Here is a 22,945-nt window from a genome sequence, read left to right on the forward strand (position 1 = left end):
AGAGCGGAAAACGTTTCGCGTTTTCCCATGACTGGAACACTGTTCCAGAAGCTAAAAGTTGCTCTTCTCTCGCAGAATTCAGAAAACCGTAGTCCGGAATTGGGGTGGGGATCATCACGCGAGTTTCTTGAACTTTGTTTCTGTGCTGCTCTTTTCTCTCCTTCCGCTTTTATCAACTTTTGTCGGACAAGTGCCGTGCGACCCGGGTGCTCTTAGTATTCATTTACATGCAAGAGCACCTTGACGAACATGAATCTCCCTCTCGCTGTCCCCGAATGTCGAGTCAACGACGTTGTGGAGGTCCCGCGGAAAAGTTAGTTGCTCGAAGCAGAACTAGCTCCAGCTGGATTCGCGGAGTCTAAAAAGGGTCGAGGTCGTTTTCCTCCTCGCCTACTGACCACGTCTATCGGATCAAGTACTCGGAACGAAAATCTCCTTCTCAATATCGACGACGAGACTCGCCGAAACGTTGTCCGACCCTGGATCCTAACACGAGGGTTCGGAGCATCATTCACGCTCCTTCTTCCGAGCTCAAACGGGACTCGGGAGGCATGGATGATCCGTTGGGTTTTTTCACAGAAAGTCCGACCGTCAATAAAAGAGGGAGCGTAGTCGCGACTCAGCGTTTAGATTGTCGTTTCCCAATCGCCTCAACCTTGGGATGATCCATACGAGGAAGAAACCGCTAATTTTAAGCATATGATGGTCCACCTATGGGAATCCTTTTCGGGGTTCCCCAGACCTCTCTGCGGCCTCCGGGTTCCTCCGAAGGTCTTACAAGGATCATGACCCTAAACTCCACGTGACAGTTGCGACCGCTCAGAAGTCGTTCAGAGTCGAATTACGCGATAATCCATCGGGCTTTCGAGTTGCCTCCGCCCCTGCAAAGCTTGGACTTCGGATGCAAGTGGCGTGATCTGTTGCCTAGGTCGATGTGTACACACCTGAATCGCTTGCGTAAGTGGTGCCTGCCGACGAGAAGCTAGTCGACGACCGACCTTGTCAATTGCCAGGTGGAAAGGGTAAACAAATATATGTTCGGACCGTCAGCGAATATGCTCTCCAGAGGAGAAGCGAATGAAGTCGGCGGACGTTAGAAAAAGCGAACGAGCGGGCGTACCGTTCCGGAGCGGTGCCGCTTACGGTTCAAGCACCTGCTGGGAGCCGTAGGCTAATTATTATGAAACGTCGGAAACTTTTCTAGCATTCTTTAAGTTCTTGATTCCGGTGCCGGGTCAGAACTCTTTACGGAATCATTCGAGGACGATGCGAAACTTTGGCCTGGGGGTAAGGACCTCGCACAAAAACTATTCATGAATCAGAGATTATCGTGATCGCGTGGGAGATTCCCTGAGACAGTGAGGGGATTGTCGAAAGAGACCTATCGCGGAATTGAATGAACTATCTCCAGAGAATCCCCTTCCCCTCCTCATCTGACAAGGGACACCCGTTTCAGACGTTCGACTCGCGGCTTCTTCCCGGTACATTCGCTGACTCTTTTTTCATGTAGTCTGATATTATTCGCTCGCGGGATGGAACAAAACGGGATCCTGGAACTGATCCGGAACCCAGAAAGCTCGTACGCAGGGAATGTCTGTTTTGATTCCAGCGTCGAGATTGCTCCCGTGTCAAGTCTAGTTCTGCTTTGATGCCGTCACGCATAGTTATACTTTTGGAGGGTTTTTTTCACGGTCCATCAGACCGCCAGGAGCGTGATGTCAGAGGGCTACGTCTTCTGTAACTCCAGTTCATTTCTCCACAAGCAACACGGATAATCATCACGGAACGCGAGGATGTGACGCACTGCAGGTGCTCGAGGAAAGTGGCGGATCGCACACCGAGAAACAAACGGAAAATTTCCGAACGACTCCGGAGCATTAGTCAGAAGGAGGAGAGGAAATTTTCCGCAAACCGTCGGCTGCTCAAATGGACCATGTTTTCCATCCGTTCGTGTGACGTCCACTACCTGCTCTTCTTCCCTGCGTCCCGAACGCCTGTGTCATCGTGCAGCGTCAATGATAACAAAATGTTCTCTCGTCCGGGATCACAATTCCAGCGGCAAGCGGCGTGTTTCGTAGACATATCTGGTTCATGCGAGGAAGCATCATAAAGGCCAGGGGGACACGAAGACGTCATGCTGTATACGTGCAATGCGCCGGAATGGATCCGCGGGGAAGAGTTGTCCAGAAATTGATATCTGCCGTTCACCTCTTTCTTATCCCTACTCTTGATGATTATCCGGAGTTCGCGAACTTCGTAATGAACGTCGTTTCTGATCGTCGCTTTTTCGCCTATCGAAGCGAAAAATGTCCGGGCGCGCTCGCCAATCGGTTACGTAAGGAAAATCTCGTGTATCGCGAAAGCCAAAGCTTGGTTCAAGTTGAAGGCCGTGTCAGCCAGTCAGTCAGTCAGGCAGCCTGTCCGTGGGTCCGTTCGTCGCTCATGCTTCGAATGAGGACTCAGGGAGTGACTCGCCGGTGGAAATAACGATGCGCTCTCAGAAACAATATTACGTCCAATCGCGTGACTACAACGGAGAACTTGATCACCTACAGAGCAGAAGCCGTGTTCCCCTTTTCCCCAATCGTCCTTCTTGTTCTCTCTCGGTTTCTGTCCAGCACGCAGGAAGAGAAAAAAGCCCCGCTGGACCAGTATTTTGAAAGATGCTGTTTTGTGCCATCAGGCCCAATTCATCATGGGTTGTACTTTTGTTGTCTACATTTTTCCTCGGGACGAAGCCTCGTCGTCATTGCGTCGATCTGTTTTTTCTCCTCCTCCCCTATCGGTCCGCTCGGATCATTTTGGATGTCGAGGCGATTTGATTCCCGCCCACGCTATCGATTCGGCGACGAATTCGCCTGCGACGAGTGAAAGTGGTAAGTATCGGGGCTCCATTTCGAAAACAGAAAATAATTTCGGGCAAGAGAAGTACTCGACTTTTCGGGAAAAATATTCATACTACATCATACCACATCAACGGCGGAATGCATTTGTCAAGCCGCCATTCTGTCGCGAATCGAATGTTGCGCGCTGTGTTGCAACCCCACTTCTGTCGCAGTCTGAACGCCGACCGACGTTCGGGTTGCCAAACGCGAATTAATCTGAGAATTTTTGGGAAAGCGCCGCTGTCGGATCGCTTCATTCGTTCAGTTCCGTCCCTTGAGCGGCCGTCGCTTACATAACCACGTTGACATAAACTCACGTCTCCCGAACTGAAGGCACAGCGCTCGCTCCATTATAACCACCTATCCGCCTGTTTGTCTTTTCTCGACCTGCAGCCGCATGTGAACAGAGGGCGTTTCTTATTCTTTCTTTGTTAGATAACATCGCTCCGTTCGTCTATCAATTTGAGCGTCCAATGCGAGACGATGTCAGTGTTTGGCGCGCTTGTGTCGACGACGGCGGCATCCGACCGTTCTCTGTATCGTGAGTCCACATGTGCGGATAAAAGCGACACGACCATCACAATTAACGTCGTCTGAGCCGAGACGATGCCAGAAAATCCGTTTGGAGACTGTCTATAGAAGTTCAACACGGAGTCCCGCTCTCTGGGACCGTGCTTTTCCTTCTTGGTTTTCGTTTGTGCGACAGCTGCTCCTGATACGGGCGCGTACAGGTTACTTGCTGTGGCCAGCAAGTGTTTCTTATTTTTAATTTTCTGGTTTGTGCCATCCCCTGGATTCCATTCAACGGTCCTTTCGAGGAAAAAGACGCGAATGACGCACAGAAAGAAACATTTGACCGCTGCTCGTAGGAAGAGCAACCAAGTTCTTTGGCAGAAACTTCCCTCGGTTCATTGTTCCCAGGAAAGAAGAACTCGAGCCTCACGGACAGCGACGCCGACGAACTCCCAACTCGACTCATCCACCAACTGTAAACTAATGAACCTGATCGCATACCATGAATATTTCTCTTGATTAATCGTTGAATATCTGTCTCGGGTCCACGGGTCTCGTTCGTGACGGTCACCGCACGTTTGCTCCATTTTTTGGCTCGTTCTTCAGCCCGAAGATCCTTCGCCGCATTCAGGGGTTCCCAGAAAGCCCGTTACCAGGAGAAGAATATCGAAGACTTCGAACTCCGCTCGGCCGGCCGAGCTCACTTCCGAGCCGGAGTCGAAGCGCCTTTCGCAGAAAACTCCTTCCGATCCGCGGCTCTCCGCGTCGTCGGAGACCCGGCACTCTGCGACGCGACGCCTCAGTCACGAGGGCGCTCTCCCGCTCGATCGAGTTCGGGTGCTTTTCGAAGGAAATCATTCGAGCAGGACGCGAAGACGAAGTGAGAATTTCCAACCGCTTGAGCGGGGTCGAATAGTTCCCCGTCGGAAGAATGTCCGGAGCGAAAACGCCGAACAGATACGTACACGGCTGGTATGTTGTACAGAAGAGCGCATTCCTTTTATCACTCTATCCAGCAGCCTCTCGGAGCTAAAAGGAGCGAAGCTCCGATCGGTCGACCCGGCCGATGACCGACGATAGAGAAAAACCGCATAGCGGAGAATTTCAGACAGAAGATGTTGACATTCGATAGTTCCAGAAATCGGAACAGATCAGGGTCAGTCAGACGAGCGCGCCGATGGCGAGCGGACACACCGATAGATAGATGGATGGATGCATGGAACGACAGACGTAAGGGAGGCAGACGCACGGATCGACGTCAGCAATAAATTGTCCCGAGGAAAACGATTGCTCGCACTGGAAGATTCCATGCGGAAGATGCAATCCAGATGGCTCTCTATCCCATCGTCAGGTTCGGCTTCAAAAGGGTGAAGTCGCACTAGAAGCTCTAACGTTCGCCTGACCAGGGGGCGTATCGCAGCGGTTTCATGTTCACTCATTCGAGTCGATGATCTAGCTGAGACCTCCCTGCGGAACACTGCTCGCAAATCGCTCCGTGCTGGGCTAAATAGAAGACGTGTAAAAGTACGTTGATGGAACCCTCTATGCAGACAGGGGGGGGGCTCGATCGTATACGAGTTCCGAATCCCTGCGTCACGCTCACGAGCACGACCCCGCTCGACAAACAAGGACCTTTGCGGATAGCTGTGTTTACGATTCTGACGTTCTATCTGTCGAATGGAGCCACGACCGTCCTAATTTCGGGGCGGGTATCGATGGAATGACTCCATTTCACTGTCACGCCGCGGCGTGTCAATCGAGACCGGAGTTCTTCAGGAATGGGGGAGGGAAAAAATTATCCCCAAGTGAAGTCCGTTCACCGATTCTCGCTCCCAGCGACAGAAGAGTAATGCGTAACGTAACTCGAGGGCGAACGAGGAAATGAAGCCAAATTGCGATCATTCGACCGCTCGACTGATCAGCAACTTCCGACTGCCCTGAGAGCATCAAGTTAATGGCGATCATCAGATATGTGATGTAGTTGTGCGATTGAATGGATTGACGCTCTGATAGATCTGTGAGCGAGCTTGCCACGTGAATTCCTTTCCGAAGAAAAAAACCGCTCACACTGAGCAGACTTCCATCGTCGTTTGTCCTGGGAGCAGATGATCTAAAATCCCAGAAGGATTTCTCTCCCTCCTTCGTCAAACTCCATGTAGACATACCTACGTACAGGTGCCTCTATCCAAAAAAAATGGGAACAGCGAGCTCTCGTTGCTATTTCCTCGAGGCGGCGCATCGCTCTCGTCGGGAACTTGCTCGACTCTCTGGAAGAATCTCTTCTGATGCGCTCACTACGATAGACGAGCCGCCGGAAGGATTCATTCTTGGAGCAATTGATTTAAATGAGATCTCCGTCCGGACGATTTGCAAGCGTCAGTTCGCAGCACCGTCCCGAACGGATCTGACGAGATGGGCTAGGAGATGCGAGCGCGTCGTACGTGCCGGACATTATTTCTGATCTCATACGCCGCAGACTGCTTGACTTCCAGCTCGCAGCCTAGCTGCAGCGGGTGTCTTCCTGAAACACGACATGGTCGTTGTGACGATCAAGCGTGTGTAGCCCGTTTATGATTCACGCAGAGAAAGGTTTCGAGCCGTATTCGCAACCGTATTCTGAGGGGATGAGGTCATCGTCGTAAGTTGTGAGGTGGGACTCTGTCCGAGAATGACTGATAGAACGTATCTAGAGAAAGAATTCGGTCTGCTTCCGAGCGCTCACAGAGCTCGTCTACCATTGTGGTGCTTTGGACTGATATCTCCAAGCTTGTCCGTGCTCGGCCGATCAGGCCTCTGGGCAGGCATCCAATTGGAGCTGGAGTTGGGTTCGTCCTTGACCGTCGAGAAATGGAATAGTTATACGAATGAAATGATTCTCAGAGGAGAACTACCGTCTCAATCCCGTGTCTCGTTCGAAGCGACCCTTCACGCGACGGTTTCGCACCGCAGAGGTGATCGATGCGCGGCACTTCGAAGCGTACACCAGGAAGTATCTGTCGCTCAAATCCAGGGACAGTGGTTGCGTAACTCGTCTCAGATAAGCAGACTGACATGCTTAGCTACTTCGAATCCTTTCCGATCTATCGGGGAACCGTCAATAGTCCCTGATGGTTGAAAGTTTATGGTTGAATATTTCCAAGTGCTTAGACATCATCACCATCATCCTGTCCGATGGTTGGGAGAGGTGAGACTCGATCCGGCGAGCTTCGAGAAAGATCGGGAGACCGGATCTGATACCTATCACGGACAGGGAAACGAAACGTTGTCACTCTAGAATGTTCGCCGGTGCTTCCAGAAATGAAATCATGGGGTGGGCATCGAGCCGTACCACTACACTCTGCGGGATCGTCAGCGCGGAAATAATATCGATTATCGCACCATGGAGAACTATTGTGATCGAGATGAGATTTCGTCCCGATCATTATCGCTCAGGTCCTACGCGCAATCCTGCTCCTGAGCAATCATCTCGCGTGGATGATGTCTTCCGAAGTGCGAAGCCGAGCCCATCTCTCCGCGACGCTGAGTGAAATCCATGGATCGACGTTCCTCGTGCCTCTACGATGGAGAGCGTAGACTCATTCTCTTTTCCATTTCCGTTGTCGAGCATCGATCCTCGGCTCGCATCGCCACGTCAGCAACTCAATCGCGTTTGAGGTGACAATCGCTGGATCGAGAGAGAAAAAAATCATTCGAGTTCCGCTCTTCCAGGATAGGGGTTTCGAGACAGAGTGCAAATTGAAAGCTAACATCGTCCGTGCTTGTTTTCAGAGAATCCACCGATACAACATGACGTCATGGATAAATCGACGTAACGCCGTCATACGCATGCTGTAATCCGCCTTTCGATATCTCAGAAAATTCTGATAGTAGCCGAACGTCTGTAGATTCTGGTACAGGAGCCGTCGAACCTTCTTTAACGAATACGATTCCCTCGCGCGCCACAACCGAGGGAGCGACCGAACGAGCGACGCGAGTCCTCTGCTCCATTGAGCTTTCGGCAGCCGTGAACAGGATCCAGGCAATCCGTCGAGAAGGGTCAGGGGAAGCTCGTCGAGAAGAAGCAGTTTGAGCGGAATGTACTCTGACTAATACTCTGACTGACCCACCATGCGAGCACGGCGCAGTGCGAAGTTCAAGGGCGGCCGCCGTTCACTTGATTTAAAAAAATATCCGGGAATCCGCGTAATCGCAAATAAGGCAGCTCCGTGATCTCCTCGATAGCGGAGCTCACTTGACAAACACTTCTGCTGACAGCAACCGCGCGGCGGGAACGCATTCCAGAAATTGAATTCTGCCCATGCAGCCCGGCCGTCCGTACGTCTACCGCTCATACGGATGCTGAAATTCGATGTCTGTTGGAGATCGTTTGATTATTTCGATTTTCACCGTTTCAGGCAGAGAGCAGCGACTGCTTCGAACTCCCATGGTCGGGCGTACATTTTCCTGTTCCCGAGGTGTTCGGACAAAGAGATCCAATCTAGATGATCAATGAGAGCTTTACATCGACTCCGATTTCCGGAAGAATGAAGTGTGAATGACTTTGATCGCGCGCCCCAGGCTCCTCGGACTCCTCATCCGCTTCTGATCATCGAACGTTGACTCTGAACTTGAACTACTTCGTCCAGCGAGTGAATCTCCAGTGAACTGAGAAGCTGCTCACTGAGAAGACTGAATCAACTACATGGACAAGCTATGCTAAGCAGGCCCACGAGCTAGGCGGTTGAGATAACAAACCCGATGCTTCATCGACACAGGCGCTTTGGTGCGTGGAGAACGGATCCATCGGACCGTCGGTCCTCCTTCAAGACCTTTTGTCTATGTGGCTCCACGTGTTCGCGTGTTCACCGTGTGAGATCAGTTACGCGCGATCAATTGTTGATTGGACCGATTCATTGGCTGACAATGGAGATCCGACTGATATATTATGAATTATGACCTAACAGTCCTCAATACATACTAAAGATTTCCTTCCGTCATCGATATGAGCCTTGAGAACGGCGCTGCCGCCCCATTCTCTAGTTCGCTCTCGTGGAGGTACCCATACGATCCGCGGAGTCGTCACTCTGTACCGGGGCAACGCATCGGGAGAATTTCTCCCGCTCGATTCATGACGTCCCCGAGAAAAAAATGAAATCCGAGCCGAGCCCGTCGAGCAAAGCCTCCGAGCGAGCCAATCGAATCTTGAGGCTCTGCTACTGGTGATCTTCCACCGGGCTCAAACGAGCTATTTGATTGTTCCTAGCCGCCGCTAGATAATCGCCAGCTCGGTTCAAGGCCACGATCGGTGCGTTATCGGTAGGCTTAAACTGGAGGCGATCATCATGATGAAGAGCTAGACGGGTAGCCCTACGACGGCTCTGTATCGGGACAGTCACGGGCGCTCGTGACCGCTTTTACTATCCTCGGCGTCTTCCAGACCCTTTGTCGGTGATCCTTCCCCACAGCGCTCGAAATTCTCATCATAGCCCTAATGATGACTTTATCAGTCTCTCAAATCCCCCACTATCGGGGACCAAGCTCCCCCGCGATCGTGCGGTCCACCGAACCAGGCGTGTGGAGCGCATGAATTAGAGGGACTGAACAATCGAATAAGTTTGTGATGTTTCAAATGAAAATCCGCATGTCCAACAGTGACCAGAATGCGATTCTCGATCCGGTGGGCTCTGTCTGGAATCGAAGGATATTTTCGCTGCGAATCAACAGAGCCAGAGAATGCACCACATCATCCGTAGCACCACGTAGGTACATGTTTCCCGAGGGTGGTCGCAGCAAAACTCACAGTCCGATACATATTCATATAGGTACTTGTGCGAAAGTCTCGCTGTTTATCCCAAGCGAAATGGAAAATTCGGGAAGGAAGCACTGTTTCCATTCAAGGCTCACTCAGTCTGACTCATTCATGTGGGCAAATGTACAGGCATATCGACAGACATCGCGTAGCATGAGCCAAAGGGAGATCGAGCGACAACGAGAGTGGTCGAGGAAACGTCCGCGAGACATGAAGCGCGAATTGAAGGCGAGAAGCGCGCGGCTGTAATTGACCTTCGAGGACAAAATTTCTCACTGACCGACGGACTGATAGGCTGAACGACGGGCGGAAAGCATGGATGGGTAGATAGGTGGAAGGATAAACGCTCGGTACTAAGAACCTCGCGTTTTCCTCGAGGGATGCTAATGCGTCCTTGAACCAGGTGGCTATATTGAGTTTACCGGTTCCAAGAGAAACGAATTTACAGCGCCCCGAAGTAGCGGTAAAATGCAGCCGCGGGAACTTCATGGACCGAGGTAGACCATGAAAAGAAGGTGGATTATAAATCATAACCGCTGAAAAACGCTCATTCCATACGTCGGCGCCGCGGGATTAAGTTGTACATTCTCCGTGACTGGTATTACCGCGTAAGCCGGATTTTACGTGTCATCGGCGACGACGCTCCTCTCGGCAGCGGTTCGTGGGTCCGGCTATCCCCGGACATGGCCGTAGGTCTGACGTGAGTGCGCTCCTTCGCGTGAGATTCTTCTTGATGACAGTCGGCGCGCCGTGAATGCGTACACACCATCCGTCTCTCAGACGCATAACTAGCTACAAAAGCATGTGATCAGGAAAGATGACGCCGCTCACTCAGATGCTCATCGAGTTAATTGAATACCGCATCGTCCGTCGACGGACATCGCGACGTTTGCAGCGCCGAGAACAGGCGGGCGAGCCACAGAGAATTTCGGTCGATGGAAACCAGAAATTCACAGTCTTCCGCATCCGAAGAACTGACGTAAGCTGACCCAGAATTCAAGGTTCCACAGTGTAGCGGAAACGAAGTGTTCTCACCGAAGCTCGAGCGCGATCTACTTCAGTAGAGTGACATAATAAAATTGCTGTACAGCAGCGCCTTATCGAGCAGTCTCCTCCCTATCGAGTCTTTGATCCGCCCGCGGCACCGACTCATTAAGATTCTGTATATGTATCCTGGAGCAATGACTGTGAGACTTCATGGGTCTACTCGCTCCTGTTGTTATTTCCCCATTCCAACGGCTCAGAGCGCCAGCCCGGGTTTCCGGATTCAGTTTTTCCACGGAAAATCTTGATCCCTAATGAAATGAATCATCTCCTCGGAAATCGTTAACTATTCTGGTCGCCGCTCGGAGCGAATAAGATTCGAGCCAATCGATCAAACTCAACTGATTGAATTTTGATCGAGAGTTCTTTCAGAATGAGAACTGATTCTCGGGCCGCTGATTCAGCTTCTCCTCTGTGGAGATATGTACGTCCTAAGAGCATTCCTCAAAGTATTCTCTGATGGATGCTAATCCGAGACCGCTGCATCGAATAAATTCGGGGGGAGCGAGAAGTCGCCTTGTGACCGAACCCGTACGCATCGGCAACGGTTGTAGGGAATCCGAGAAAAGGCAACAAATAACAGATGAAGCCCTGAGAACCTGAACGCAACGCTATTTGGCTCGGGATTGTTTTGAGAATTTCTCGAGCATTCCGTTCTTACATTCAAAATAAGCCATGGCATTATTCCAAATGGAATTGGTCCACGGAATACGAGACTTCCCCATGAATAACCGAAAACCGATACAGATAATTAATTAATGCTACCGCAAGAGTGTAGTACACGTTCAACCTCCTTGAGTTTTTTTCTTGAAGGGAAAGAAATTCATGAAATCGAAAGGAACGATCCGCTTCTGGCAGGATAGCTGTAGCCCAGGTTTTCCAATCAGATTTTCCATTTCGGGGCTTCCGATCGATCCGTCGATCGATGCACTCAAGCGGCGAATCCTTGACCGAGAGACTGGGAGGGGGTGCCGCCGAAGGCTCCGGAAGGGCCCCTCTGCAATGCGGAAATGAACATCTGTTCCTCGATTCTTCGGTTTCTGGCAAGGAATGAGATCTCGAGCTCCATCATATTATTCAAACGGGCACGCTCCCATGATCTTGCTGATGGCGGTCGAAGTAACATATTTCTGATGGCCAGAGCCCATGGCAGTTTTGCTTGAAGATGCTTGATGAGGAAGTTTCCGAGCCGTTCTTCGACTCCAGTGCTACCGAATGCTTGGGATCGCCGGACCGCATGGTGCCTTACAGGGTTCGAGGCGGCATCGAACGAGGAAGGGTTGAACCTTTTTGTGAAATCCGGCAAATCGGATACCGAGCGAGACGTCACAGAGTTATTCCTGTTTCCCGGAAAACCATGGTCAAGGTTACGCAATTAGGACCTCAGAATAATCGAATCTTTTCTGTCGAGAAGCTGGCGATAAGTACAGTGACTTGGCAACAGTAGGATGCGGCGTTCAGCAACCCCGTCAAGAAGACTTCTTCTGTGTAGATCTTCAGCAAACATTGTCGGAGCGGTCTACCGCCAGCGCCGTTCACCGCACCGCCGGAAGCATCAAACACACAGCCCACGTACGGAGATTCTTATTCGGAGCCAGTTTTTCCCGATGAGTGAGATCATCCTCCACCGTTTTCACGAGCTTTGGAGGCAAGAGCTCGCCTGCAGTGACTCTCAGAGACTCCGGACATCTCAATGATTGGAGTGATGATTTGTGGGAGACCATACGGCATTCCCGGAATTCGGACGAACATATAGCGGACGCTGCCGCGGAAGGTGAGCTCGCAGTTTATTGAACACGTAATAATTACGGTATCGATAGCGATCCATGTGCGAAGCTCAGAATTGAGTGTCTACGGAAGCTCGCGAGCTATCGAGATCACTTTTTCTGTCGCCGACGACATCTCCTAGCTGACTGAGCTCCTCCAGGAATGTATAGAGATTTCCAGGCAGGATCAGCAATGGTATGTCTAGCTGGAGATTGTACCAAGTTTGGTCGACGTCGAGACAGCGTGACGCCACTCTTGGACGAATCAGTCTCGTCTCGTAAGTCTAATGATCTGGGCTGTGATATTGTATCCGGTCGGTTTAGTGTTGGAGAAACCTATATCCTAGAAATTCATGACTCATGACACCATCTTATCTGTTTCAGCGGAAGTACCCGTTAATCCCCACTGCTCACAGTAGTTTCCGTTGTTGACATTGCGAGCGATTACCCACTCTCGAATCGTGTTGCTCTAGTGTAAATAATCCCAAAGGAACGTCATGGTCATCGGGTCCACAGCCCGACTCCGCACGGACGCGCTCGTCGGCCTTGACCTCTCCTCTCTACGACTTACCGCTCGAGATTGGGAGTACTCCCAGTAGGGTCGAGATTCGATTGACAGCGAGAGATCGTGAATCTGTACGTCGATCCTATTGTTGTGGAGTTCGCTCATTCGGGATTCACGACCGAACTTCTAGAATCGACTGCCCGGATTGATTTGACAGTTCACACTTGTACCCGCTACTCCGTAGTCACGATGTCAGACGTTTGAACGCGCGACACGTTTTCTTCTCGCCGAGGGCGAATCGGTGTCGGACGCCCTCCTCCTCGATTCCGTTTGGACACGGTCACCTGGACCGGGTTCTCTCCTATTGGAGTCCTTCGGTAACTCTCCATGCTCGGTGAGAGAGTGCGATGGTCCGTGAGTGAACTATGAGCGCATGCGTCACACTGCCACTGTAGAGTTCACTGCTCGAGCGCCGCCGGCATCACAAGGACATTTCTTGAGACAACTTGAGAAGTCTTCTGAATTTGACTCCTTCCAACCTGGTCGACTGTCGATCGGAGGAGTTCATCATGGCAGAATTCTTTCAAATAGGAGTGATTTCGACAAATGAATCGAATTCAATTGGAAAGACGCCGGATGGATTAGTTACTCCTTGGAGAACGTATGGAGGAATCGCCGAACCCCGGTCCCGAGATGAAAGAAATAGTGGAAATAGCCAAATCGGACCGCGAAGTCTTCAACCTCGTGCATAGAAGACTATCGAAGAAAAGAGGAGCAGGCCTCGTGAAGGTGTCGAGACTTGAACCCGGATCGCGAAGGACTCGTCACTCATCAACAATGGATTCCATTCATAAACTTCTTCCTGGAATGAGTCATGAAGCCAGAAGTCCTTCTGTTCATCGAATTCCGAATCGAAAGAGAACCCCACGCGTAAGGATCGAGACCCAAGGATGTATTCCCGTGGGCGAGGGAACATATCCCACAGCCCACAGCACATTCAATGATGTACGAGCTCAATGATTGAAATCAAGAGAGCGCTCTCCGTATGGTGGTAGAGGAGCTAATTTCAAAGACGTGGAAACGTCGGCCGCACATCGACACTGAGTTCGCACATTGCGGACGGCTTTTGAACATGGCTTCACCTTAAGTTTTGGCGAGAGGGACGAGTCGACTTGTTCCGCTGTGTCGAGTGTTTTCATCACCCGGTGTTGCTCCCCATTGAGCGCAATGCAGCTCAAGCATGGCACCAAGTTGCGACGCTATATTTTCATGCAACAAGGACTGATCGGAATAGCTCAGGGGATCTCGACTCTGTTCCTGCTTGAGAAAAGATCAAATCCGAGCGACGCTTGGATTGCTGGTATCACCGGCGGAATGGTAGGTTTACGTCCTTAAGCTCCGTATAATATTCGGCGATGGTCTATGTAGGAGCTCCCTGTTTCAAGGGCCACGATCCGCGATTATCTACGAAGGTACCAAGCCTAAGCGAACAACCAACGTGAGACTACCATTCGATCTTTTCGCAGAATTTCGTCCTCAGTCTGGTAATTGTGGGGCATTTCGGAGTAGACCTCTATCCGGAGAACGTTGACGAAGGGGTGAGAGTCTCAAACACCGCGAATGATTGCTGCTCGTGCCCAGAGGAGAGCGAGACTAATCCTTCACTATTTTCCTCCGTGAAGCAAGACAAAGCGGTGCTGATGATAGCGGCCGCAGTTCTCGGAAACTTGATGGCGCTGGGTTTGATCTTGAATCGAAATAGAGGTCCGGAATTGTCGAGGATGCTCACTTTCCAGGAGGAAGGGATTTCTCTTCAAGGTGAGTCTCGTGCTCCTCAACGCCGACGTACAATATGCTCATTCCACCCCGCGTCTGATTGGAGCGCCTGAAATGACTAAGAGTAGCCGTCCTGGTTTTCAGCCTTTGCGGTTTTCTTCCACCTCACCGTATACGTCACCGTTCTGTTGGTTATCAGTTTAGTCACCTACTGTTTGATATATCTAATGACTGGGGATGCTACTGCCGACCCGGAGAAAGCAAAGGAGAAGAACAAGAACAAGAAGGAGCGAGCAAACCACAGGAACCCACCCGAGGTCCTCGTAGATGAACCGGTCAACGAGGCGAATGGTATGCGGAAAGAAGCCTATTTCGTGGCGCCTAGAAGCGATGAAGACAGAAACAGAGTCTGCTCCAATGATCGTGGAGCACATGGTCCAAGGCACTTCAACAGAAAGCCTTCTTCGCTCTGCTCGCGCGTAGTGCCGGTTCGGCGAAACTCGAGCAGATCCGAGCGACCGCACCAAGCTGCTTCCAGCGACGACGATTTTGCCATTCCTCATCGGAACCCGACGTATGTTGAAGCCTAGTGATCTGGCACGGGGATCTGTGGGGCTCAATAGAATTCCGGCGAATCAGTCCGTAATACTTGCTCCTCCAAATCAGGCACCGGAGACGGGACAGCATTTATCCCGTTGCACCTCCGCCCCCTCCCCACCCCCGCCGCCAGCATTCTGGGCTTCTCAGTGGACACGGAAAACTAATCAGATAATTCGGGCGAACGAAAGCTTCGGAGAAGAGTGAGGATACACGTCGTTGTTGATTCGGTGTTTCCATCGTCGCGTTCGGCAGGAGTCGATCCTAGCCTTCGAGAGAAGTCGAGAGAGGCTCACCTTGGCAATCTACGTTTTCAGGTTGAGACGGGTTCAGGGGAACAGGTCCGCAAGGGCTCCCGAACTTATGCGCAGTCATGACGACCCGAATCAGTGTGTTGCTCAGCGGGGCATATTGCATCGCTAGAGAACTCGACCCGTGTACACTCAGACCCGAGATCATGTAAATCGCCATCGCGTGAAAAAATTAGGAGGGCATTACTATTGTTCTCGATCTTTGGAGCATCATTCTTTTCCGAAACCGGAAAACAAACGGACCTTTGAATCAGGATAATAGACTGACGAACGATCTGAGGACTGGATTTCTCATACATCTCTCCCTTGTGAAACATTTACGTTAAGCAATAAACGGAACGCTTCGACCCGGAAGCCTCGGGCGCATGGATGTTCCTAGATCGACGAACACTCGATTTTTTCTTTGGGTTCTGGGTCCGAACTGACAGTGAAGATCGCTCCTCCGCCTCACAAGATTTTTCCGAATTCCGGACAGTAAATGATCATTCTTCGGAAAGGTGAATCTGCGGCCTTGATCTCATTTTCTTTAGTGTTTTTTTCATTTTTCCTTCATCTCGTGATTAGATGGATCATGAATGAAACCTCGGGTGAATCTCTGGACCAACGTAAAAGCCTATGGTAGAGTCTCACGAGCCGGAGGCGCTCCTCGATGACGGTTTCCGAGCGAGATTCCTGTGAGTCTTGCGGAACAATTTGGACGAACGTGAGGTCATCAGCCGCTCCTTCAAGATTCGTAATTCGAAACGAGCCAGTGATCGCAGCGTAAATCCTAGGTTCTGATGACGTGGTCGGTCAATTTCGTCACATTTACTCGAGCTTCCTATTTTCTTTCATGTGGGCGAAGTATCCCTCTTGTTCTATGAATGCGGGGATTCTCATGAGCTCCCTGAGCGCGAGTTGCGCTTTCCTTGAACTCAGAGGCCTTATGCCACCAAACCGCTTTTTCCTGCATGCACCTCCTCTAAGAGCATTAGCGGGGAAGACCCCGCAATGCTCGAAACTACTTCGTCAATACGGAGTAGGTTTTTTGAGCGGACTTGGAACCATGCGGCCCACACACATCTCTGTCATCGAAACTCGGAACCCGAAATCGCAGGGAGAGAGTTGAGACCTTAGGGAGGGATGCCTCTAGAAGCTCGATAGGAATTCTCGAAACGTAGAAGGTCCGAGATTGACAGCACCTGAATAACAAGAATCGAATCTGACATAAGTCGCGGGTTGAGGTGAAGTGCTACGCCTGTAATTTTCACGCGCGGACCGTACAAGATTGACGATAACATCGGATAGCCCAATCGCCAAAGCGGTAGGCAAATCACATTATAGGTTTGTAGATCCGCTTTGACAACTTCAATTCGTGAAGCGACGCCGACGCTGTCTCGTGCGGGAGAGCCGCTTGCTTGGGGTTCGAAGACGGCGTCGCAGCAGATTCCTAGGGTAGCCCCAGCTTTAGAGGAACCCATACTCGTATCGATGATGATCCTACCTCCAACGAAACCCATGGTATCTCCTCCGGGGCACCCTTCGCGCGAAACCCCATGGTGAGCTTCTCATAACGAGGCGCCCGAGTCGGCCTCCTGCTGAAGTCTCCATAGATCCGAGCTAATCTCAACCGCTCAACGCTCGCGTTTGAGTAACTAGGTGGAAGATCCCAACCGAGGGGTCGGCATACCGCGGAGGAGATAGCGGACAGTAGAGGGCCATTTTCGAAAACGAGAGAAAACTGCTATCATGACGCCAGAATGCCCGAACTCAAGATCGGAAAACGTCAGCGTCGTCGGCACATCGACGCTTAAGTCCGCACATCGCGAAGGGCGCTCGTATAAGGCTCCACCCTTAGTGTTGACGAGTGGGACGTGTCGACTTGTTTAATTGTGTCGAGTATTTTCTTCCAGCCAAAGTCGCTCCTAATTGAGCAAGATGCAGCTCAAGAATGGCACGAAGTTGCGGCTATTCATCTTCAGGCAACAAGGGCTGATCGGAATCATTCAAGGAATTCTGACCCTCTTATTGCTCCAGAAGAAAACGAGCGGGAGCGAGACATGGATTGCTGCAATCACCGGGGGCATGGTACGTTGACGTTCCTTTCCTCCGACGGTTCTCTCGCGGGGCTCCCAATACTGGGTCGCCGCTTTCTGAGAATAATTTCGCGATCACCCATCAGTGCGAACACTCCTCAGGGACAGCCAATGTGACTAATCTGTTGTTCGCCCCGAAGAATTTCGTCGTCAGTCTCGTCATTGTGGGACACTTCGGAGTCCAGCTCGATCCGGCAGATGTTGTCGAAGAGGTGAGAGATCACATAGATGGAGAAGCATTGCGACTCCCCCTCAAGAGAATCTGGGACTCATGCATCCGCTCATTCCTCTTTGAAGCATAACAAAGCGATGCTCACGATTGCCGCCGCAGTCGTCGGGAACTTCATGGCGCTGTGCCTGATCCTGGATGGAAATCGAAGCCCGGAATTGACAAGGATCCTCACCTTCCGAGAGGAAGGAGCTCCGCTGCAGGGTGAGTCTGGGGCTAAACGAGAGGACCAGTCTCTTTATTGCGATCTCCGGGGACACTGGATAAACTAACGATAGCCGGGTTTCAGCTTTCGCTGTCTTCTTCTACCTCACTGTGTACGTCACCCTCTTGTTGGTGATCGGTTTGGCTACGTACTGTCTAATTAATGTGTTGGAGGGCGGCGCCATTTCCGATGCAGAAGACGCAAAAGGAAAAAAGGAAGCGAACGCCGAGAATGCAACCGAGGTCCTCGTCAACGGAACGGCGAACGAGAAGGACGGTATGAGACGGGAGGATTTCTTCATTGAGACTAAGATCCTTGAAGACAAGGAAGACGCTGACCCCGACGATCGAAACGTGTTCCGCAAGAAGAACTTGAATAGGAGAACGTCCTCGGTCTGTTCAGATATAGCGCCGACTCGACGCAACTCGAGAAGATCCGAGCGACCGCAAAACGCCGTTTCCAGCGATGAGGATCCTGCCATTCCCTATCGGAACCAATTGTATGTTGAGCGCTGGTGGTTCATGGGGCTTCATCAGGATCCGATTTCACAGTCCATGATGCTTGCTTATCCTAAATCAGGTATCCGAGACGGAGAAGTGTGCTTCATCCGACCTTTGTCCCACCACCACCTCCCCCACCTCCGCCGCCGTTCTTGTGGACGCGGAGAACCGATGGGATTATTCGAGCGAATGAAAGCCTGGAAGAAGAGTGAGCATGGAAGTTCTCGTGGTTTCGTCTATCGCTTATTGATCAACCATTCGCAAATGATTTCAAGGGGAGAAAAATTTGTGGATCCACGGTTTCAGGCTGAAACGTGTTCAGGGATACAGGTTCGGCAGGAGCCCCGAAGGCCCGGAGCGGTTCGAAGCTCCACGAGGCATATATTATCGCTGAAGAACATAACCCCTTCAGACTCGAAGTTGTTCCCGAAATCACGCGAAGAACCATTGCCTGAAACTTGAGGAGGACACAACTTCGTTCCCGCCGTCTTGAATATTCGCGCACTGCTCAATCGTTCTCCAAAGGGAGAGACAAGCGGAATTCCGGATCGAGCCAGAGATCTGAGGGAGGATTTGGGGACTGGGTTTTCCATATCCCTTCCTTCTGACACGTTTACATTAAAAAATAAAGATAAGGCTTTGACACGAAAGGCTCACTGCACGAATTTCCCTTCATTCACCGACTCGAGTCTATCTTGCTATTCTGCCAGTTTTCCTGGCGGACTTATGACAGGGATTCATAAGATAATGGGTGTGGAAGGGGATCCGGACTCGCTCGGAACTGCCAGCATCATCTCGATGATAGCCATCGATTTCCGGAGAGGCAGCCCTGGCTGTGTACTCTCAACACTTTTTAGGATCGAGGTCAGATCTATGCGATCCAATTAGTTCTGGGTCGCAAGATTTCCTCGAAATCGGATCGTATCTTATTCGCTGTGGTTCTCGGCAGGAGTGTATCCCGAGAGTGGCACATCCGATAGTCGACATCCGCAAATGCACGTGTCTTTGTTCTTCTGCGTGCGTCCACTCGCTGCCGTCCTGTTTTTGTATTTGAAAGGTCTCGAACTTGACACTCACACGCTGAGCCACGATGACGGTTTTCCCAGTGAGATCCCTATGCAGTGTGCGAAATTTCAATGCAGATGAGCGTGAGGTAATCAGCCGCTCCGTTGAGATTCGTTACCGAAGCCAGCCTGTCATCTTAGCGTAAACCATCGTTTACAAGGACGTGGTGAGCCGCTTCCGTCACACTCAATTGAACTTCTTTTTCCCCAGATTCTGGGCTGGGCAAAGTATTGCTTGTGTTTCATGGATACAGCGATTCTCATGAACTTCCTGAGCGCGACCGGAACTTTCTTTGAAGCTACACGAATGTATGAAAACACGCCAGGAGACCGGCTTCGTTTCATCATGACACTTTCTCTCGGCGCATTGGTGAGGAAGATGTGCTCTGTATGCTTGCGAGCGATTTCCAGATTCTTCAAGCAGAAATAGATTCCCATTTTATTTGAGAGTGCTTACTTCCAGTACGCTGCCATGTTCCTGAGTTATTTCATGACGTACTGCTTCTTGAAAGACGCTATCACCCTTATTCGGGTGCGATTGTGTATGCTTCTGGGCTCTGCCTTCGCCAACTTCCTATTCCTGCTGATAATTTCTGCCTTGGTGGTTCATTTCCGGGGATCGGATCATCTTATGAATCAGCTGGCCATAGATCTTGAGAAAGACACAGACATCGGTGAGTGCCACACCCTAGATCACACGTGAAATTAGAGAGCTCCCCCATTCAGGACATTCATGACGAAAGAGAACGTCACCCGAACTTTCGACGCTTTTGTTTCCAGCGTGGACATCAGTTCTCTTCCTGTCGGCGGTATCCGTACTCATAACGTTGATCACGGGAGTTCTAGCTATCTATATGTCCCAGAGGTTGGAGAGTATCATATTCTATCTCCACCCGTTTGACTCCTACATCAGCGTCACTCCTGAATCGCCATACACCAGATATTGGAAATCAGCGCGGTAGACGGTCAATTTAACGTTTGCTCCTGAATCCCCATTTCTCGAGTCCTATCATAGCGAATCGTTTGCGCAAACTAAATTTCCTCCAATTCTTCTGTTTTGATTCAGGGAACCGAGAAGTAATGCGATGGCCGGAGACCACATCTGTCATCGCTCTCCACGCTTATATCCCCAAAGCGCCTTGTACTCCCCAACTAAAAGCTCGATGAAGCTTTCGCCGAGGAGTCATGAATTCATGAGAGAGTAAGCGTGAGCCGATCTAAACTCAAATCATCTAGTGGCTGACTATTCCATATCAGATGAGGTATACATATGCCTCATAGGGGATTTCATTGATCGAGAGGATCCCTGCACGCGTATCGGATCGTTCCAGACTCAAGACGAACCTGCCGAGCCGAAATGAAGCGCAACGAACCGTGCTGTAGTTCCTCCCCTGGTACTTTAAGAAAGGAGACGCGTCGCGTATACGCCATTGGCCTACGGATGAGACGGATTGACGTGACATATCGAAGAAAATTTCTCCTGTCTTGGATTTTATTCAGCGCTGAATTAATATATGTTATTCTGTTCGAGAAGACAGAGTCTTTGCTCCCCAATGTTCTCACACTCATCGAAGTCGAAGACAAAGAAGTTTCCTGGGTGCGTATCCGATGTGAAAACCCTAATTTATTCGTCATTTCGGCGGATACAGTCAAATCGGTGGTGGGGTCGGTGAGCTCAAGTCTCTCCGTTAGAGCTCGCCGCAGAATAATGATGAAGAATCTCGAAGTTCTCAGAGAAATTCACAGGGATCTTCGAGCCGGCCACGGACGACGCATGATATGCTGCGCCGATCGCGGCGCTGACGGTCGGTCTTACGCAGGTGTATTCTGGAACATCACTCCCCAGAGTTTCAACGAATCCCTCTTTCATCAAGTCCCAAGAGAGAAAGAGAGACCCAACGCAAACGATGGGGAGACCCCCAGGCATTCCGTAGAAATCTTTCGAGATCGCACTGCTCACAGCCCTCACGTGTTTCGCTAAATCGATTCCTAGATCTTTGAAGAGCAGCTTACAGAGTGCGTCCCCACATCGGGCTCCTTGTGAGATTTTCTGGGCTAATTGAGCAATGAAAGACTTTTTGAAATTCGAGTACAAGTATGGCAGCAGTTTCAGTGTGTTGTCTACGTCGAAGTGTTCGAAGATGATTCTGCGAAGTTCTCTGTCATCATGAATACTCGTTCCGAAGTTGTCCTCATTATCTAGCACGATTTTGATGGCTCTCTTTGAGCAAATGAATCCAGAGCCTTCGTCGCCAACGAGATGTCCCCAGCCTCCGCAGCGAGCTGAAGTGCCGTCGGGGTTCAAGAGGAAGCAATTGGAGCCGGTTCCGGATATTAAAACCAGTCCTCCGTCAGGAGTCACCGTTCGAATAGAGCCCACAACATCGCTTGCGACTTTGACATTTCCTGCGAACGGTTCGAAATAATGACTTGATAGTGCATCGGGAGGCGGGAAGAATTGTCTCCGTTTCTCCTTGGGGTAGGATCACCATCGGAATTCTGATTCGACTCAGTCATAATTTATCGATTCATAGACCCGTTCCGTCGAGACAAGGAGTTCCGCTTCGCGGTGTTTTAGTGACTGTAAGTTTCCGATGTTGCTCCCGGTCGAGAATTCCTCGCTCGGAGCTACTCAATAGCCGTAAGGCCTCGAGACCCACAGCCCGAGGATCAATTAGGAACCTCGCAGCGTCTGAAAAGTTCATCCGCTTAGGAGCTTGAGCACTCACCGAACAGAGTCGGATCCCTTCTCAGGAACTCCTCTTCAAGTTTCCGATTCGCCGTCTCGTCTTCACATCCACTCAAGCACAAGCCGATGGAAATAATTTTGAAGGTCTCCTCAACGGTCGAGGACTTCTTCCGAAGCTCTCGGAGATGATCTTTGATTCGTTCAAAGACAACATCGATTCCATCGAGTAGGTGGTTCAAAGATGGGCCGTCGGTCTCAGCCAATATTGAGCCGTCGTCTTTGACCAGAACCGATTTCGACACCGAGGCGCCTCCTTCTATCCCAACGAAACCTTGCATCGCAGAATCACTTTTGCACAGTTCCCGGACGAACTTTCCGCTCACGCAATCGGCCTGGAGGTTATTCGACTAAATGCGGAGCCGAGCCGATTCTAAAACTGATAGGTTATCTCGAATCTTGCTTTTAATCGCCATGTGCTCCAAGTGTCAACCCTTCTACAACGGAATCGAAGAGATCTGACGTAATCGGTGACGAGCCGCGAACAATGGCCGCTCGAGGTCAGCTGAAACCTGAAACACGAAGGCTAGGACTGAGTTTTCGCCAGGCGGAATTCCGTTGGCGAAATAATCGATCTCGTAAATAATTATGAAATCGGTGGACTCCTCCAGGGAGAAATTCCATCGAGCGTCAGACAGGAAGACTCTCGTCTCGAATCGCATTGGCTCGCTTGTTGAATGGCTGAGGGAAGTCTGAGCACATGTGATGTGTGTCATCAACCTGTTTCGACGACGTATCATGAGAGAGATAAGAACTGTCAGCCCGAAAGAGTACACAAATGGAGATCTAGGAGAGGGTACTATCCGCTTACGGCGCCCGCTAATCTCCGATCACTCGAATGAACTCACTGAGTCGGAAACCTAGGAACTCTCACTCTGGCTGTCATATATTGAGACGAGGGAGAAACAAGCTTCCGCCAAGAGTCGACTGCTCAGCTGATG

At 50.8% G+C, this 22,945-nt stretch overlaps 4 protein-coding genes across 4 annotated transcripts; 3 read left to right on the forward strand and 1 right to left on the reverse strand.

The window, feature by feature from the left end:
• Positions 1 to 13,728: 13,728 nt before the first annotated feature.
• On the forward strand, positions 13,729 to 15,049 carry LOC100903004 (uncharacterized). The gene is made up of 4 exons (XM_003747655.1): positions 13,729 to 13,878; positions 14,028 to 14,319; positions 14,422 to 14,851; positions 14,944 to 15,049. The coding sequence occupies exons 1-4, from the start codon at positions 13,729 to 13,731 to the stop codon at positions 15,047 to 15,049; spliced, it is 978 nt and encodes a 325-aa protein (XP_003747703.1).
• Positions 15,050 to 17,020: 1,971 nt separating this feature from the next.
• LOC100903142 (uncharacterized) lies at positions 17,021 to 18,387 on the forward strand. Its single transcript, XM_003747656.1, has 5 exons — positions 17,021 to 17,252; positions 17,401 to 17,472; positions 17,558 to 17,693; positions 17,779 to 18,086; positions 18,274 to 18,387. Exons 1-5 carry the CDS (start codon positions 17,103 to 17,105, stop codon positions 18,385 to 18,387), a joined length of 780 nt encoding a protein of 259 aa, XP_003747704.1. The 5' UTR covers positions 17,021 to 17,102.
• An 814-nt stretch (positions 18,388 to 19,201) lies between these two features.
• LOC100904579 (uncharacterized) lies at positions 19,202 to 21,123 on the forward strand. Its single transcript, XM_003747507.1, has 7 exons — positions 19,202 to 19,347; positions 19,470 to 19,628; positions 19,722 to 19,932; positions 20,039 to 20,216; positions 20,325 to 20,459; positions 20,590 to 20,855; positions 21,005 to 21,123. The coding sequence occupies exons 1-6, from the start codon at positions 19,285 to 19,287 to the stop codon at positions 20,639 to 20,641; spliced, it is 798 nt and encodes a 265-aa protein (XP_003747555.1). The 5' UTR covers positions 19,202 to 19,284; the 3' UTR covers positions 20,642 to 20,855; positions 21,005 to 21,123.
• Positions 20,910 to 22,578, reverse strand: Nagk (N-acetylglucosamine kinase). The gene is made up of 2 exons (XM_003747657.2): positions 21,988 to 22,578; positions 20,910 to 21,664 (listed from the first exon to the last, which is right to left on the reverse strand). The coding sequence occupies exons 1-2, from the start codon at positions 22,283 to 22,285 to the stop codon at positions 20,934 to 20,936; spliced, it is 1,029 nt and encodes a 342-aa protein (XP_003747705.1). The 5' UTR covers positions 22,286 to 22,578; the 3' UTR covers positions 20,910 to 20,933.
• Between the last annotated feature and the right edge of the window lie 367 nt (positions 22,579 to 22,945).

The sequence above is a fragment of the Galendromus occidentalis genome, unplaced genomic scaffold (genome assembly GCF_000255335.2).
Source record: "Galendromus occidentalis unplaced genomic scaffold, Mocc_1.1 scf7180000077524, whole genome shotgun sequence".
NCBI lineage: Eukaryota > Metazoa > Arthropoda > Arachnida > Mesostigmata > Phytoseiidae > Galendromus > Galendromus occidentalis.

What these genes read in the sequence shown, in the direction of transcription:
- LOC100903142 (XM_003747656.1), top strand. Translation starts at nt 17,103, where the DNA reads ATGCAGCTCAAGAATGGCACGAAGTTGCGGCTATTCATCTTCAGGCAA. An exon ending in CGGCAGATGTTGTCGAAGAG is followed by an intron (nt 17,473 to 17,557) that starts GTGAGAGATCAC and finishes TCCTCTTTGAAG; the next exon opens with CATAACAAAGCGATGCTCAC. An exon ending in GGAAGGAGCTCCGCTGCAGG is followed by an intron (nt 17,694 to 17,778) that starts GTGAGTCTGGGG and finishes GCCGGGTTTCAG; the next exon opens with CTTTCGCTGTCTTCTTCTAC.
- LOC100903004 (XM_003747655.1), top strand. Translation starts at nt 13,729, where the DNA reads ATGCAGCTCAAGCATGGCACCAAGTTGCGACGCTATATTTTCATGCAA. An exon ending in GGAAGGGATTTCTCTTCAAG is followed by an intron (nt 14,320 to 14,421) that starts GTGAGTCTCGTG and finishes CCTGGTTTTCAG; the next exon opens with CCTTTGCGGTTTTCTTCCAC. An exon ending in ATTCCTCATCGGAACCCGAC is followed by an intron (nt 14,852 to 14,943) that starts GTATGTTGAAGC and finishes CCTCCAAATCAG; the next exon opens with GCACCGGAGACGGGACAGCA.
- Nagk (XM_003747657.2), bottom strand. Translation starts at nt 22,285, where the DNA reads ATGCAAGGTTTCGTTGGGATAGAAGGAGGCGCCTCGGTGTCGAAATCG. An exon ending in AAGGGATCCGACTCTGTTCG is followed by an intron (nt 21,665 to 21,987) that starts GTGAGTGCTCAA and finishes AACCGTTCGCAG; the next exon opens with GAAATGTCAAAGTCGCAAGC.
- LOC100904579 (XM_003747507.1), top strand. Translation starts at nt 19,285, where the DNA reads ATGACGGTTTTCCCAGTGAGATCCCTATGCAGTGTGCGAAATTTCAAT. An exon ending in TCAATGCAGATGAGCGTGAG is followed by an intron (nt 19,348 to 19,469) that starts GTAATCAGCCGC and finishes CTTTTTCCCCAG; the next exon opens with ATTCTGGGCTGGGCAAAGTA. An exon ending in CACTTTCTCTCGGCGCATTG is followed by an intron (nt 19,629 to 19,721) that starts GTGAGGAAGATG and finishes GCTTACTTCCAG; the next exon opens with TACGCTGCCATGTTCCTGAG.